Here is a 17159-nt window from a genome sequence, read left to right as displayed (position 1 = left end):
GTAGCCCTGTGATAGACTGGTTACCTGTCCAGGTGAACCTGCCTTCACCCTGAGTCAGCTGGGATAGACTCCAGCCCCCCATGACCCTGGTGAGGATGAAGGTGTAGAGATGATGGATGGATGGATATTGACAGAGGTAAGGGCCTAACTTAAATATACCGAGCTGACATGCGTTGATGTTCTCCAGTGTCGACACACACTGGACGGATGAGTTGTGATTTTGGTGCACGAGAAGAAAAAGACATACTTTTTTTTATTCCAAATGTTTTTTTCTTCTTTATTTCGATTGTAGGGCCCAGGCCTTTGACACTTCTGAAAGCACCCACACGCTCTATGCTGAAACTGGAGTCAGCGTGCAGCCGTATCACCAAGAGTTCAACTTGACATTTCAATGTTGTTAAATACTTTGAAAAAAGAAACAATTCCAGTACAACATCTTTGGCGCAGCATCATGCACAGCCAGTGGAGCGACATGCTTGTTCAACGCGCATGGAGGAGCTGTGGGCTGTTGTCTGCACTCGAATGGATTCTTCTTTACCTGCCTGAATGCATCACTGCAAAATAAGGGAAAATCTGTGGTTTTATCAGTTTTGCGCAACACCATGAGGACAAACCAGCATGCCCAAAGTACCCTGCTACCCACAATGCTTTACACTCATCATTGTACTGGAATTATAAAACCCCCTGAAGAGAAAGGCTAAAAAAAAAAAAAAAGGACAAGAATGGAAGTAAGAATGATAGAAAGATGTGCCGAGCTGTTGTAATGAGATCACCCCCGAAGCACGCTTACTGTGGGGCCACACAGCACTCCCAGGATGGGGGGCAAAAACAAGCCAACGGAGGATCGGGGAAATCCTTAGCGCCCTCGACTCCAGTTAGGCGATGCCGACTGCCCAGCATCTCGCAAAGTGCACAAACACACAGGCTTCAATGTTTCAGTGAACGCTCTGCCCATTCCCTTCCCTCCCTTTCGGCACCGCTCACACCCCCCCTGCACATTTTCAGCAGTCTGAGATACTCAAAATGTAGATGGAGAATAAAAAGAGGATTAACAGATCCAGAGCTAATACCATGACATTCCTCCGCTGTACAAATTGTTAATATCCTATCGGTTAGCTAAATGTGAGCTGGCCCTTTAAGTTATGTACAAAGAAACCCACCAGCAACCATTTCAGCAGTAAAATGAAATGCAAAAACAATGTCACTTAACTTGTTGTTTTTCATGGTTTAGAAAGTAATTTGATTACAATTAACCAAAAACGTGATGTTTAAGGTAATATATATATATATATATATATAATATATATTCATATGTCAAGGTTAAACAAAAATCTACAAAGCAAAAAAAAAAAAAAAAAAAGGCATATGTACATGTTCACCCTGTCCCAGAAAATAATAAAAACACCCAATCCTCAGGCTTTACCAAACTCATACCTTCCATCCCTCCCTCCTCTCTTCATGTGCTTCAAGTGCTGAGTCGTAACAAAGCACACAGGAGGTAAATGGTTCTGTGTGATGGCATCTGAGAGCTCGTCCCCGCTGAAATGAACCACTGTTTGCTTTGCTGGATGAAGGCATAGATGCGAACTGTAGCGGTTGCTGTGATGCACGCGAGTCGGCGGCGCTGAACGCGGGCGCCAAACCGGGCACGCCTTCACGGAGCCGGCGCCGGGTACAGCCGTGGATCTGTCACATTTCAAGGCATGCAACGAACACACCAATGTTCAACTTGCTCGTACCGTTTCCATCACATGGTTTTAGCTGACATTCTTGCAGCATGTGTGTATGCATGTTCTTTTGTTTTTTCATGTAATACATGTGTGTGTAAACGTGTCAACTGCTTGGTGTGTGTGTGTGTGTGTGTGAGAGTGTCTATCAGGAAGTCTGCCTTACTTTTAATGCACGGACACGTTCTGTCTCTGTGTGTGATGGACTGTTGTGGTGTGTGTGTGTGTGTGTGAGTGTCTATCAGGAAGTCTGCCTTACTTTTAATGCACGGACACGTTCTGTCTCTGTGTGTGATGGACTGTTGTGTCAATATAATATACCTTAAACGTCTCAATGTGCAAGAAAGCAGCAGCAACTATTATTTTCTCTTATTTCTTTTGAAGGAAAAAGATTGAAAAAGAAAAAAAATATCAAATGTTCTGAGGAGCAGAGGAGCTGGCGACTTCCTGATGAGCTGAAATGGGCTTGTTTGTTTTTCATTTGTTTCCTCATTTTTGTTCAGAAACCAGAACAGCAGCTGCTGATGGGTCCGTTAAGCAGACGTTGTCTGGATGTTGTCCAGATATGGTCCTGGGGGCTCCTCCCTGCACCTCTGCACCCGCTTTCAGGCCTCCTGGGGTGCAGGCCTCTTGAGGTCTCTGATCTGTTTGACCAGGTAAGTCTTTTCGTCGTTGAACTGTTCGTCCTCTGTTCTGTCATTCTGGAACTTGCTGAGAAACTCGATGAGTTTGGTCTGGTTCTTCAGCAGGATGTCCAGGATGGGCTGCGTCTTGTTGGGGTTGGCCACAAACACCTGGTAGCGAAGGAAGAGGAAGAGGAAGAGGAAGAGAGAGAAGGGTTTAAATCTGCAGGTATTGTGCTCTATGTCTGCTTGTTTGACACATCTTTGGTACGACTATAAGAACTTGTGTCCTCTTGGCGTCTTACAGGAGCCGAAGCAAAGTCTTTGTTCTGTCAAAGCACTGGGCTTCTTTTAGAGGCAGTGCAGCTGTCAGGGAGGCTGAAAATTACAAAACTTTCCCAATACATGCCCATCATCGTCACTTTTCATAAACGATTGGGGATGGGGTTTGCTAGTTGTTGTTTTCTTTTACAGCTGATGTTTTTGGCAGGCTGTGAGGGTCTGGATGGTTGGAATCAAAGCAGGGACTCGTTGTTTAGGGCATTTACGTCCACGTAATGTGCCAGAACCAGTCGGCTATCAGGTTCCCCCGCTGGTTCTGTTATAATTAAGTATGATTCAAGCTATTATGTGTTCTGAGTCTGTATTTTTCCATGATTCCTATGGTTCTTATAATTAATTAAGTTTCAAGTTATTATGTATTCTGAGTTTGTATTTTGTGCTGAGCTTATGTCCTTGAAGATAATGTGGCCAGTGAGAACTGGTTTGCACACTTGGAGATAGCGGAAACTCCTCTTTTCTACTAGATACGATTGTTACTTTAGCTACACGCCGTACCAACAACATCCACACACGTTGCTTACCAAATGTCAAGGACGTGGACAGAGCACAGAAGTATGCCTGTCCACGCCATTAGTAACTGGCCAATTAAATCTTATCTATGTTCGGGGCAGGCCCAGCCCAAGAAGATATCTGTAACCTGGAACCGAAAACACTCAGTTCAGCTGGACATGAGATTCCTCTCTGTCCCTCTGAATTCCAGCGCTGCAAAACTTTGCCTGTGACCTAAATAAATTCTGCATCTGAGAACTGAAGATTTCTCCGGCTTGTTCTTGGGCTTCCAAATAAAGAACCGGATCTAACAGTTCTATTGATCAGATTTCTTACTGAATATAAAAAATATAAAGGAGAACAGTCTTTATAGTATTTCTTTTCATTTCTCATTGCAAATCTGCCGTGTCCAATCAAAGATGTGCTTAATATTCATGAATCTTGCCTCTTCTAATCACATTAGTGACACAATAAAAACATTTTAATTGTGATTCAAGGACAAATGACCAGACGAGTATGACAGTGACAGGAAGGGAAGCTGCGGTAATAATTAACTATCAAACCTTGGACATGCTGCCCTGCAGGGCTGCAGCCTCCACTACATATCTGACCACTGCTCTGTGACATTCATTAATTCTGTCCTCACTCAATTTATTCATTTGCTGCGAGGAAAAACAGTGTTTGTTCCTCCATATGGGGCTGAGCTGCAGCTGCAGAAGATGAAGTAAAAACAACACAGTTAAAATTAGTATAAATTTATTTCATCATTTGGTGAGTAGCTACTAAATAAATTGTTGGTGTTTTGCATGAGCTGTGCACCAGAAAGTGTTTGTCTTACAGCTCACAGAATGTGAAAAACATCACAAAATATGATTTTAACACAAAGCTGAGCCCTTGTTCTTCTCAAGGAAACACACGCCAGTTGTAAATTTAACATGCTGGACAGGAGACAAATATTTAAACATCGTCTAATGCAAGTAGCGAGTACCTTTGTACAAACAATAGTTAAATGGAGAATGCAGAGTTTCAGTTTGTCTACCATGTTTGTCTTTGTTCTCGTTTCTGATCTGGTCTGTGAGAGGCCTAAATGAGTGAACAGTGAAAGATTCAATGAGGGATTCACTGGCTGCATAATAAACTTTTCACAATTTCAAACGGGAACCAGCGATCAGAGCTCATAACTGGGAATCATCAACGTGGAAAAAGGCAGAAGTTTACAGTCGACTGAAGTCACGATTTGAAATTACAGAACCATTAACTCAACATTTATCTCAGAAAAATGTTGCTGCACATTTATCACTCCTGCAACGGGGAACTGAAAAACAGATTTCCCATTTATTACTGCTAATTTTTTTTTTCCCACCAACTCTATTGTCATCAATAGAAAACGAAACTCCATTCTGTCTATGATGCATTTCTGTTGTTCCCAGTCCAGAAGGCGCTCTCAGAGGCTGTGTGGGCAGCTCGCTCTCACACACAGACGGATCTTACTGTCAATGGAGAGAATTAAATACTCATAAATTAGAAAACACACTTCACTGGAGCTGATGCCGACAAAACGCATTGGCTACAAGTGCAACACGTCTTTTGCAAGTAGGAGATAAAACACCATTCGTACGGCGAATATTCATCACATACAGGTGAAGAACGAGTTTGACAGCTTCAGTTTGTAGATCCTCTCTCGTTGCCACGAGTATATTATGTATGGAGTTAACTAAATCCAATCAAATGAATGATTATCCAGCTGAATGTTTAGATGCAGGTGTAAATTCAATCTAAAAAAGGTCAGAGCATCTTCTGAGCTGTCGTTTCAGAACGCTCAGAGCATCAGGAGGGGATTTAGTGATTTAAAGTCTGCAGGAAAACTCTTGTCTTGGTTTATTTCCACCCCTTCTCTGACCGTCTGTGTTGGCAGTTGTACAAGAAGTGCTCAAAACTTTTCTTCTCTCAAATAAAACCATTAATAATGCAAAGGGAACATAAAAAAATTAAATTAAAAAAAGTCGTGTGTGCAATTTATTTTACTTTAATATGAAAAATAAACTAGGAAATTAAAAAAGAAAATATAATTCTGTTCTTAATTTATGTTTCTGAAAACATATCAAAAATACCATTAAGAGTACTTCTAAAGTACTACTTCGAGAAGCAGTATCGACCTCCAACACATGCAGTAGTACTGTTAACAAACCCAGCCCCAACTATAAGTGAGGTTATGATCATGTCAGCACCTCACCGTCCATTTTCCTTACAGCTGTTGTTATTTGCCAAAAAACACCTCACACATGCTTTCATTTTACCTTAAAAACGTGGAACGCCTCAAACTGGATGTTGCGGCTCTTGTCCCGTAGCAGATTCATCATTAACTTGAGATTCTCCGGCTTGCTGATGTATTTCGTCATTATGGTGAAATTGTGCCGGTCGAGAAGCAACTCCCCCAATAACTGCATTTCAGAGCGAAAAACAGAAACAAATATGACTTACTAGGATTCAAATGAAAACGTATTTTGAATAAAATGCTTTGAGTTGACAGTCTGTTATAATTAACGAGTTCTGTAAACTGCATGAATGCGACGTATAGCCTTTCAGCCCTTTTTATGGGATTTAAAAGGTAAAGGTAGCATCTTGTATTTCTGAAAATGTGACTAACCTAAACTAGATCAGTTTACATATGGCTCAGAAACCTTATCCTAAACTTAATGTAACCTGGAAGATATTAAGCGAATAATTAGTTTGACTCGCATTTCTTCTTTTACTTCTTTACTTACAATCATTACTGATCATCTGTAACAGAAAAACATGCTCAAATAATGATCAGAAGTGTGTCAAATATCTGCCATTCAGTTTAAAAATGTGGCTTCAGAGCTTCAAGCAGCCCAACGTTCAAGTCAAATTAGGCACGAGACATGTCAAGTATTTCTGTGTGCTCACCACTAGATGGCGGTCACGGCTAAGTGACGGGGACGGAGCGATTCGTAGAAACCCAACACTCATGACTAGACCTCGTCTTTAAATAGCTCTCTGCAGCGCTAAATGTGACCTGTTTACTTGGCTGACCCGGGGTCCTTACCTTCAGGGACTGTCTTTTAGTCACGTAGTTTTCTGAGTGGAGTAACTTCTCATATTCGCTAAAGAACTACAGCGAAAGAGAAAGAGGTAGTGAGAGAGGAAAGAGGAGAGAAAATAGAAGCAGTTGGGGACAAGAAGGAGGGAGAGAGAGAGAGTTTCATCTAAATGCGTGAAACAGTGAATTTCACAATTGCATCCGTGTCTCGTATCAAAACACGGTGACAGGAAAATGAGACATTTTCTTCTCGACACGCTGACAGCTCCGTTGTGTTCTCAGCCTGCAAATCATGTCCCCGACGGGCGATTTGATGTCGTTACCAAAGAAACTGCCAACATGCTAAACAGCCAGACTGACGGCGACGGTTCCAATTTGCATGTAACCGGTCAAAAGAAAAGGTTTGGTTCATGTGAGGACAGTAGTTTTAGTAATGTAAAACATGCTGAAAAGAGGGCCTTTAAACAGCCGGTGCACGTTGTAAACACTGGATTCTGTTTATTTCTTGTGATAAACTGTGTCCTGATTAATATTTTCACAAATGGCAAAAAAAACCAAAAAAAACAGTGGCCTAACAATACCAGCAGATCTGAGTTAATTATTGTTTTAGCTGTCAACACTTCATTTCTTTCTCACCGTCTACACAAATATTTAGTGTTACATAGCTAATGTTGGCTTTTCTATTTAATGTCTACATTTTACTACAGTACACTTATTTGCTTGTATTTTTACTTATATGTTGCTCTTGTCTTACCATTGTACTTATTATTTATTAGGCTTTAAAAAAAAAAAAAAACAGGACCTGAGAACCAATTTCATACCACAAACATGCAAATGTGAGCTGGCATGACAGTAAAAGTTCCTTGAATCCCTTGAATTTCATAATGTCTTGAAGCTTTCCTTTTACACTTCAGCTGAATTTTTACTTGGCGTTTAGTTGAGCGTGGACTTACCCTGTCGTAATGTTGCTCCAGAAACTCTGCACTCAGTAGCTTGTGTCTTGTGAGGAGGTCCTGGAAACAGACAAAGCTGACAGTGAGCACTTAAGTCGGGCATAATGCTCATGAGCTAGCCTGGTCCCCATTGTCTCCTTTTTTGGACACTGAAGGTCCAAGAAGAATCAGCGCGGGCAGAAATAATCCTTAGAAAAGCATTTCAATTCTGGCAAATAAATAAATAAAAAACCCTGAACCTAAAATTAGACAGGAAGAATGTCTTTGGGTGCAGTGTGAGTGGTAATAGTGATTTGAAAGACGTGATTGCAGCAAAGTAATCCTTTGGCTGACTGAAAGAAAAAATAAATCCTGCCTTTAATGGAAGGACTGAAATGTGATCACTAGTATTTATTAGGAAGTGGTGTAAAAGTTTGCTAGAGAACGGCCAGCACGTAGTATTATTTCCTTCTACCTTGATGGCGAACCACTTAATACATTTCCATCGGGAGCAACTTGTGATTAGCGGACCAGCTGCTCCACCACCTGAGCCGCAGCCAATACCGGTTCGCATCAACAGAACAATTAGCATAGCACTAGCAAGAGTTTAAATGTTAATATGCACAGATATTTAATTTTAAATGAAGCATTGTTCAACTCCGATGTTGTGTTTTAAAGGCGAGAGGCGGCTTCATGATGTGCTGCTTCACATTCTCAGTGTCCAAGTCTGTCTGTGTTTAGTTACAACAGCAGTACGAGCAGCGTGAACTGGCTGCCAGTGCATCCGATTCGCCGTTAGAGCTGTTTGGGTAGTTAAAGTGGTTGAAATTACGCAACACAAACAAGCCACCAGCAAGTAGCAGCCAGTAGGAAGTGGAGATGCTTAAGTGAGATGTCATCAGTTACAGTCATTTAGCTACTTTGGGGATTTTTCTGTGAAGAAATCAAATGGTATAAAAACGTAAGAAGTCACAGATGTTCCTCTCATTACTCAGAACAACATCCACTCAGCGAAACAACCGAGTCGACTCACTTTGAAAGTGGCAAATGCGTCTGAGGCGATGTCGAATGTGGACATCTCCACGTATCTGAAGAAGTCGTAGAACTGTTCTGACCACAGCGTGATCTTGGCCAGTGGTTCGTGTCTGATGCACTCCCTCAGCATGATACCGCAGTTTAGGGCAATCTCTGGAGACTCATACCTGCAGAACACAGCAACATAAAAGAAAGGGAGTTATCAGTTTGCAGATGCGTAGTACACATCGTATTAAACAGCATTCGACAAGGGATGGATTCCTGAAACTAGAAGAGATGCCAAAAGTCCAGTTTGTTCATTATGTCATCACTGAAGCGAACTTACATATTATTTAATAAGTACAGTATTTCTGTAAGAACATACTTTCACACCATCATGTGGAAATAAAGGATGCCTCTATATTTTTTGTCACTACATATCCCACGATGCTTCAATTAATGATGTCATCTCAAAGATATACCATTTCATCATCTACACATACGAGCTGCTTATAATGTGGAACATAAATCAGTCTGATCTGAATAAAACTGTCATATTTTAAGCCCAGTCTTCACTGAGCTCCAGTGCAGTAAAAAGAAAAAACAAACCACAGATTTCACATGTTAAAATCAGATGTTATTGTTTACAACAGCAAAGAGTCAGCAGTGGATACTGGAGCGTTTAATGAAGAAAAATGAGCAGCAGTGATTGAGCTGGGTGAAGGCTAATGGTGTTTACTGAGAGCAAAGATCAAAGCCAACTAAGATCCGCACAACGAGGGAAGTCCCCATTAGTCTGATCACTGTGGACTACTATATGCATGAGATGTGAGTTCTCTCACAACACTGCTTTGTAAGAGACTTTTAAAAACTCATCCCTTAGGATTTACTGAACAAACACAAAGGACGAAAGGCAGTAGATGTGCCAATCCAAGGAGTAAATGTGGCAGAGTTTCTGTCTAGTTTGGATCACTGAAAGGCTGCAAAATGGGCCAGTAGTGTGTTCTAATCTGGCGTGTAATGACTGGGGCCCATGTCATGCACCTACTTATTCGAAAAATAGGTAATGACTGAAGTTTATTCGTGCATCATCCCCACTAAACAACCTAGTTCCCACCGCCTTTATCAGTTTAGCGTGCCGATTTCCTTTTGACTGAAGCGTATACCATGTGGTCATAATCTGGATTGGATTGCTTCACCTATTTTTGTTCTTCTTTTATAGGTAACGGTCTAAAAACGGCTGCTCTCATTTTACTTTATGTAAGGAAGTTAGCTAGCAAGTTGTTGGTGTTTTTAACATTGTGTTAACATAAACTGTTTACAGCAATAGTCATGAATAATCAGATGATCATAGGGAGTAGGGCTGTTCAGTGTGTGTGTGTATGTCTGCTTACCCTTTAAGCAACATGAAGAGGATATTCTGCTGAGTGCAAAGGTACTCTACTGTGGGTGTCCGAGTGCCGATCTGACGCCTCAGGATGTTGTTGAAGATCTGAGCCACATCTTTTTTACCCTGTAGGTGACACACAAACAGCACATACAGGCTTGATAAAGCATCATTTGATACATACAAGGGTTTCATAACACACTTCTAACAGATCAGATCAGATCAGGGTGGAACAAGCAGATCTAAATGACAGGTGTGGTGTATTTTAGTTTTATGTGGCATTACCTCATGACAGATATGTAACCGCCAACTAAAGAATGTCTTCAGGAAATCACTGCATTTTGTACTTTTATGCCGTGGCAATTAAACTTGCTTTTTATTTTGGTGTTTCAGCTCAGGGGGAGAAAAGACAGATGTTCTCTTAAGATCCAGCCATATGGAAACAAACCAGCACATGATGTAGTTTAAAAAAAGAGGGCATCATATGCTGACAACGATTCTGCATACATCAAATGTGCACGGAAACATCTAAAACATCGAATCACTGTCACATTGGCAGCTCGCACCCTTGTGATTTGCACTTCTTAAACAGTTTTATATGTTGAACGGTGGAGGAAGAATAAGCGAGGGTAAAAGAGGAAGAGCGAGATCACACACTAAAATGAGTCATGCTGTGATAGGGTGAGTCAGGGAAGCCTGCAGCAGCAGTTACCACACAGCACCGGTCTGACATATTGCAGGGAAACATGCGTTTGCTCACATATCGACACATGCACGTCTGTCACGAAGTCAACCGTCCGCATTGAAACATATACATTTCCTTGACTGTGTGTACATACTTTAGATAAACTCTTTAATGTTTATCACTATTTTTTCTTTTATTCTTTTAGTCTCATTCACTCAGTATTTTTCTACTCGCTTACAAAAGACACCAAGTCTCACCTCGAAGTCGATGAGCTGCAGGTCTGCTATCAGGGTGCTCAGTAAGCCGCTGTTATAGAGCTCCTGGGCGAGCTGGGCCACTGCCTCCGTCTGGGGCTCTTTTTCATTTGTCCCATACAGGATCTCCTTCATGGCCACCAGGCTCTTTGACACTTCCTCTGTGGCCTGTATAAACGCATATATAAGTAAACACAAGTATACAAATACCACAAAGCAGACACCACAGTATTTTAAGCTTCAAAAAGTTCCCTCAACCTCATCTTCCCCCCCAAAAACAAAGTTCATCACAGTGTGGCTACTGAGATGACGTATGCCACAGGTGACTTTCACTCTACCTTCTCTGCCTTTTTATCAGAGATGTCATGCTTCTCAAGCACCGTCATGCTGTCCTTAAGGTTCTTGACGATGTCCGCCGGCGACTTGTGGGACTTGCCAAAGGGGAAAGGCATGGCGGAGAGTTACCACGAGCAACCAGGCAGCGGACTGTCCACCTGAGAAATTAGAGGTAAAACAAGTGCATCGTTGAGACCTGGTGTAATCATCCGGAGCAAAGCTGGTTCGTAGACAGGTGCACTCCAAGCGTCCTAATGAAAAGCACCATGAGCTCCTCCTGTACAACGGTCCACAGCAGCAGGGCAGGTAGCGCCGGTGCCAAACTGTGTGTTAAGCCCTAAGGGAACACCCACTGCTGCCACCTAATACCAATAAAGTTACAACAGGAAAATCACAACTGCTCCTGAGGAAAGATGATGCTTTTTTTTTTTACAACATATATGAACGTCATATCTAGATTTGACCTTTAAAGTTTGATATAGCAGTGGAACAATGTGGTCATTGTCAGTAAATAATTAACCACGTAGTGTTTACTATGACATCGCCTCAGACCTTTGAATGACCCACTCCCTGTACAGTGACTAATCAAGTCATATTGCTTTGCATATTCCATCAGGTGACAGTTTTCAGGTTAGTAAACACACCCTTTGAGTTTCCTCTCTACACCAAGACTCTAGGATTAACTGAACCAAGACCTCTAGCAAGGCCCCGGGTGATGCAACTGACAGATGTGACAACCATATCTCACTGCTGCTCTTATTTAAGTGGTTAGCTTAACGAGGACCCTTATCTACACAACTCCCCGACCCACCCAGCGACCTTACATACACTGTAGGGCAAAAGGGCAAAGTTTTCTGAACCCACAACAAGCAAGCTAGAGCCTAAGACAGGAACACGTGTCAATAAAGCAAAATCAGAGTCTCACAATCATTTAGGCTAAAAATATAGTCATTAAACAAACTGCACCTCAACTTGTGTCTCTGATCTGCTTCCAGTAGATTTAAAGTTCGCACAGAATACCAACACTAGTCTTCTGGTGACTTACAGATACACATGAAGCAGAAAGAGGCACCGGTGGAAGAGCACAACACCAACCTGTTGTCCTGCTGGGATCCTCTAAACTCTGCACACAAACCCTGGAGCAGTCACACACCTCCTCTTATGTCTTGGCAGGGAGTCCACATTTAGAAAGCAATGCTGGGGCCAGGAATATAAACCAAGCGAAGTGGGAGGTGCAGTCCACCATTCAGATATGATGTGTCATGTGTGAGTGAGCTGAAATATAAAACGGGCTTTCACCGGTGACCCAAGCACACAAGTTTGCCTCCTTACATCTTTATTAATCTAGACACACCTCAACTTCGCCAGGTGGCCAAATCCGTCTTTCGAACAGACTAATGCTCGTTAATGTAGGCAGCCGGCAGCAGAACCGCCTCTGGTCCTCTGACCCGCTTCGGTATCAGTGACGCAAATAGGAAAGCAACACATATGGCGGGTTCAGCAGCAGCAGGTCGCCGGTGACCCACAGTGACTCCGGTACTAATCAGGTATGGAGCACTGGAGCGCTGCCGTGGGCCTCAACGCTGCACCGTGCGGACTCTCTCGGGGGAAATTAGCTGGAACAGACTGCACATTTCCACGGCTACACGTGCCAGTGGAGGCTGAAGTATTCTTGCCAACCAGAAAGCAAACACACCAGTGTCAGAGGGCAGCTCCAACGTCCCCCTACCCTCCAGACCAGACAGCAGCAGATGCTCTGCTGCCATCTGACAGTGAGCTAGCAGCCGCCGCTAACAGCTAGCTGCTGCTAATCCACACGTCTCATCAACTTATCTACATGTGTGGCAAAACTATACCTGCTCAACCTTAACATAAGCGTGTGAAGCTAATGGTAGGACTCACGTAGCTTGAAACACAAGTGTGAAGCCCGGGGCCCAGTAGGCTGACCACCATCAACCTGCCAGTGAGCACCGCCCATCTGTGCTCTCCATGCCTGGTTTGTGATGGTGTGAAGCTGCCAGCTTGGCAAAATGCTACCAAAACGGATACTTACCGAGTGACACGAAGTCGCACACATGCTAGATAACGTAACCTGGAGCAGCAGTGATGTGTAATTCGGCTATTTTTACCCTTTACTCGACAGCTAACCTCATCAGTTTGTGCGCTAACGTGGCCTATTATATTTCAATCACTGTCCACCAAACAACACGGCTACTGCTGCTGGTCCAAGTGTGTGTTGTCGACCACCGGAGGCCTCGGCAGCTTAATGCTTACACGCCTTTTATCTCTGTTTAAGCCTCATTTGATACGGTTTAGAGCGTGAGAACTAAATTCAGGATAACCAGGTTTGTAACGCACTATCGGGGAGGTTAGTTAGCTAACTTGTGCTAACGTTAGCCAGGCCTGGCTAGCAGCAGGCTAGCTCCGCTACAACGAGTCTCCTCGCTGAGAGCTGTCCAGCAAGCTGTGCTGCAAATATCAGTTCAGAGCTCAACATGTAAATAAAGCAGAATACCTTCCAAGCGGCGTGTTCACTGGTTTCTCCCGATAAGTCAAGACAGTAAAAGGCAACTCAGGTGCTCCTTGGAACAAAACCTGCTTTGTTTTCCTCGCTCGTCGCCTCCCCTTGTTTGTACTGTTGTTAATTGTGCGGCCCCTGTTTCCTCCTGGTTCTTTCTGACTGGTAACGTTAGCAGCGGAGCGGCTCACTGCAGCGGCGTCTACCGCCTCCTCTGGCCGCCTGGTGTCACTGCAACAGCGGCGGCGGATCTCAGAGAGGACGGCAGGTGGCCAGAAGAGGGCGGCCTCCCCCCACGGACAGACCCGGACCCTTACAAAGTCCCTGGACTATGCTGAACTATACTATACTATACTATACTATACTATACTATACTATACTATTACTTAGGTGTAAAGACTACACTACAGTATGCTATATGACCAATGAAAGCCTTGAATCCTTGAATCCTACTATGCTACACTACTCTATTCTATGCTATGCTATACTATACTATTACTTCAGTGTAAGGACTACACTATACTATGCTACTCTACTCTATTCTATACTGTGTTATACTATATTATTACTTAAGTTTAATGACTATACTATACTATACTATACTATACTATACTATACTATACTACAGACTGCTCAAAATACCTGTTCAGCCCTGAGCTGTTTATCAGGCCTCTGCTCGAAAATGACATACCTGTAATAACAACAGTTTATCTCGATTTCTTGGGCCTCTCGGGCTTAAGTGGTTAAGAAAATAGGAGGCACAACATCTCAGTATCCTACTTAAATAGGCAGCAAGATGAGGCACCTTTTGTAAAAGGACTTAGCCTAAATTTGTGGTACTTTATGCGAGTATTTAAGTTGTATGTTATTCTATCCTTTCTACTACACATAAGAGGGAAATATCATAGTTCCTCCACTGCTTTTACTTGACAGTCATGGTTCCTAGTTAGGCTACTGTACATAGAGATCTAAACACATAGCACAACAATCATGCAAATATGTACCATTTAAACTACCTTCACTTTGACCCACTACAGCAGCCAATACTGATGTCTACGTAATAATAATTCAGTGATAGATTTAATATTGGGACATCAATGGAGGCCAGGTATCTGCGTTAAGTACTTTTACTGTACAATAGTTTTCTATAAGACAAGCTTTATGGTTTCTGTATGTTTTGATTTGATGATACTTGTTAGGAGCTGCAGGGGAAACACTGGTCCTCAAGTGGCCTGAGGCTGCATGGGTGGGGCACAGACCTGCTGCCATAAAAACTCAGGCTGAAGCTGGCAGCAGCTGCAGGTAAAGACTGAAGCTGCAACATACAGACAGGCTGCAGGTGGAGGCTGAGCAGGACTGTTGGCCACAGCTGGGGAAGCAGAGAGCGGACAGCGGCAGGCAGAGAGTTGGGTTGTAGCTGGCTAGTTGACGGGCAGGCAGATGGTTCAGCTGTTGCTGGCTGACAAAAGGTGTAGATGTGTGTTGTGGCTACGCTGTGGGTGAACTGGTGATAACTGCTGAGGTTGGAAAGAGCACGAGGCACCTGGAGAAGAAGCTGGTTTACAAAATCTGTCCTGAAGGGCGCCCCGGTAGCTCAACCAGATAAGACAGCGACCCACAAACAGGGCTGTAGTCCCCCATGCAGCGGTCGTGGGATCGACTCCTGACCACAGCCCTTTGCTGCAGGTCTTTCCCCACTCTTCTCCATTTCCTGTCTCTCTCCACTGCTCTGATAAATAAAGGCAAAAAGAAATGTTTTAAAAATTCTGCACCTTAGGTCTTCAGAAAGGCAAAGCAAAGACCAGTGAGTAGATTTACATATTTTAGGGTCTCCATGCTTTTCTTTTTGAATGTGCTTTAAAGAGACACTTTGAACTTCATCTTACAGGCAGCAGCTGTAGTGAGAAGATGAGTCTGGCTGTCAGAGGCTAGAGAGGGAAGAAGAGAGTGATGGGCTGGCATGCGGCTAACAGAAGCTGCATCATGTGACTGGGCCCACAATGATACTGATGTACTCTAGAAAAAAAAAAAAACAAGGTTGTAGACGGATAACGTAGGATTATATAGCATAAACAAGCTATTAAACCAGTCATGTTTAAAATGTTCATGCAGAGGCTCAGGCTGCAATCACTTAGCCAGAAGATCTGAAATAGAAGGATGTGAATTTTTCTGGTTCTCTTTATTTTGAAGCTGCAGGCAACAGCTGGCAGAAAATTCTGGCCGTGACTGTATTTTTAAGACACACTCTTCCAGATATTTTTTTTTTTATTAAATTGTTTTTAAAATGTTATCCTACAGGCAGCAGTTGCAGGTGGAAGTCAGCACTGTCTGTCAGAGGCTGTCAGCAGAAGCTGCAGGTGCGATCAGCTTCTGGATGTTCTAGGTGGGAGTTGGGGCTGTTTTTGTTTGTTTTTTTAATTTACGGTAGAGTTCAGGTCAAAGTTTGGCGAATAGAACCTGCATGCAGAGGCTGTGGCTGACTCTGGTTACTAAAGGTTGTAGCTGTAGATAGTTGCCAGAAGCTGCAGGGAAACACTGGGTTTCAGAATAAATAGCAAATGCTGAAGATTTGACCTAAGGTTGAGACTGCTGATGGTTTTCTCAAAATAAAGGTCATAGGTAGAAGAAGTGACAGATGTGGGAGCAGCAGCTCGTATTCAGAAGACATTGTTTGCAGGTAGTGAAGGTTGCGGGTGAATGCTGGTTCTGTGGCTTCCTGCCAATGCCCGAAGGCAGTGGCTGAGAATGCACCTTGCTGTGAGAGAAGTGTTAAGGCAAAGGGCAAGGTGAAAGCTGAGGATGCTAAATATTGGAAGCAGTGGCTGGGAGAGCACGTCAGACTGGCTGTTGGACACTTAATGTGCAGGATGGGGCTAAAAGTAGCTGTTACAGAAAGCAGCTGGTCAGACTGGCATACTTTGATCGATCAAGTTTCACATCCCAGGTTGTCAGAGGCTGAGGGTAGTGGCAGAGCATGGATCAATATAAGGAGCAAGTATAGCCATGGGAAGTGTCTTGTTGTTGAGTAAAGGTGAAGTGAAGAATATTGGCAATAGCTGGCTGCCCAAATATTTGGACAGTTGCTGCATATAGAAACTCAGGCAAGTTGGAAGTAGCATGCTGGAGCTGTGGCCTGAGCTGAGAGCATGACTGACGGAGGAGACTGGACCTCAGAGGCTGTCGTCCAATGTACCAGCTCCAGTCTGCATGTGGGCTAGTTGCTGGAGATCAAGCTGGCTGTCAGATGGTGATGGTAACAAAACGAGGCTGCAGCTGGACGCTCGACAGTGTTGCAGGAAAGCTGTAGCCAGAGAATGTGTTCCCCTTAATGTTTAGCACACATGCACTTGTTGCATGTTTTATTGAACAGTAAATCTACATTATTGCTGTTGATGGTATATCTTTTTATCTCGTTTTATGCTGTGGAAAAACAGAGAAGGTAAAATGTGCCTTTTTCTGGTGCCATTTTTTATTTTAGGAGGCTTAGTTCAAGGCAACAAAATGTACCTCAGACACAAAGTGATGTTGCAGTGTTGCAGTATGCAACTGTAAAATTCACACTGTTTATTTGTTTGCTGGTTTTCTTTCTAACATTCAGACATTCAGAGTGAGTTTTGGGTGAGTGTTCACTAGGTAGCAGTATTGTGAGAATGCCACATTAACTCACATTGTAATATCTAATCATAATGTAGGACAATATTGTAGAAATCTAAAGAATTTAAAATGCTCACTTTGACAAATCCGGTGCGATACATTACAAACTGGGGGTCAGCCTCTGGGACCTGAACGGC

General features: G+C 43.1%; 1 protein-coding gene across 3 annotated transcripts; it reads right to left on the bottom strand.

Annotated features, from left to right (window-relative positions):
• Nucleotides 1-247: 247 nt before the first annotated feature.
• Nucleotides 248-13517, bottom strand: cab39 (calcium binding protein 39). Of its 3 annotated transcripts, XR_521105.1 has the most exons (10): nucleotides 13366-13517; nucleotides 10853-11008; nucleotides 10518-10682; nucleotides 9583-9701; nucleotides 8208-8376; nucleotides 7196-7255; nucleotides 6249-6314; nucleotides 5479-5622; nucleotides 1987-2521; nucleotides 248-1893 (listed from the first exon to the last, which is right to left on the bottom strand). XR_521105.1 is itself a non-coding variant. In XM_008304014.1 (9 exons), exons 2-9 carry the CDS (start codon nucleotides 10964-10966, stop codon nucleotides 2333-2335), a joined length of 1026 nt encoding a protein of 341 aa, XP_008302236.1. In that variant the 5' UTR covers nucleotides 10967-11008; nucleotides 13366-13517; the 3' UTR covers nucleotides 1921-2332. The 3 variants fall into 3 exon arrangements, 2 of the variants coding, with proteins under 2 accessions (XP_008302236.1, XP_008302237.1); XM_008304014.1 differs by lacking the exon at nucleotides 248-1893 and having other exon boundaries at nucleotides 1921-2521; XM_008304015.1 differs by lacking the exons at nucleotides 248-1893; nucleotides 13366-13517 and adding an exon at nucleotides 11946-12011 and having other exon boundaries at nucleotides 1921-2521.
• Nucleotides 13518-17159: the final 3642 nt, after the last annotated feature.

This window comes from Stegastes partitus, unplaced genomic scaffold, assembly GCF_000690725.1.
Source record: "Stegastes partitus isolate 25-593 unplaced genomic scaffold, Stegastes_partitus-1.0.2 Scaffold2116, whole genome shotgun sequence".
In the NCBI taxonomy this organism is placed as follows: domain Eukaryota; kingdom Metazoa; phylum Chordata; class Actinopteri; family Pomacentridae; genus Stegastes; species Stegastes partitus.
The sequence above is the reverse complement of the archived record's forward strand: the minus strand, read 5'-3'. Positions and strand labels throughout refer to the sequence as shown.

What these genes read in the sequence shown, in the direction of transcription:
- cab39 (XM_008304014.1), bottom strand. Translation starts at nt 10,966, where the DNA reads ATGCCTTTCCCCTTTGGCAAGTCCCACAAGTCGCCGGCGGACATCGTC. An exon ending in ACGCATTTGCCACTTTCAAA is followed by an intron (nt 7,256 to 8,207) that starts GTGAGTCGACTC and finishes GTCTGTTTCCAG; the next exon opens with GACCTCCTCACAAGACACAA. An exon ending in TGGAGCAACATTACGACAGG is followed by an intron (nt 6,315 to 7,195) that starts GTAAGTCCACGC and finishes CTTTCGCTGTAG; the next exon opens with TTCTTTAGCGAATATGAGAA.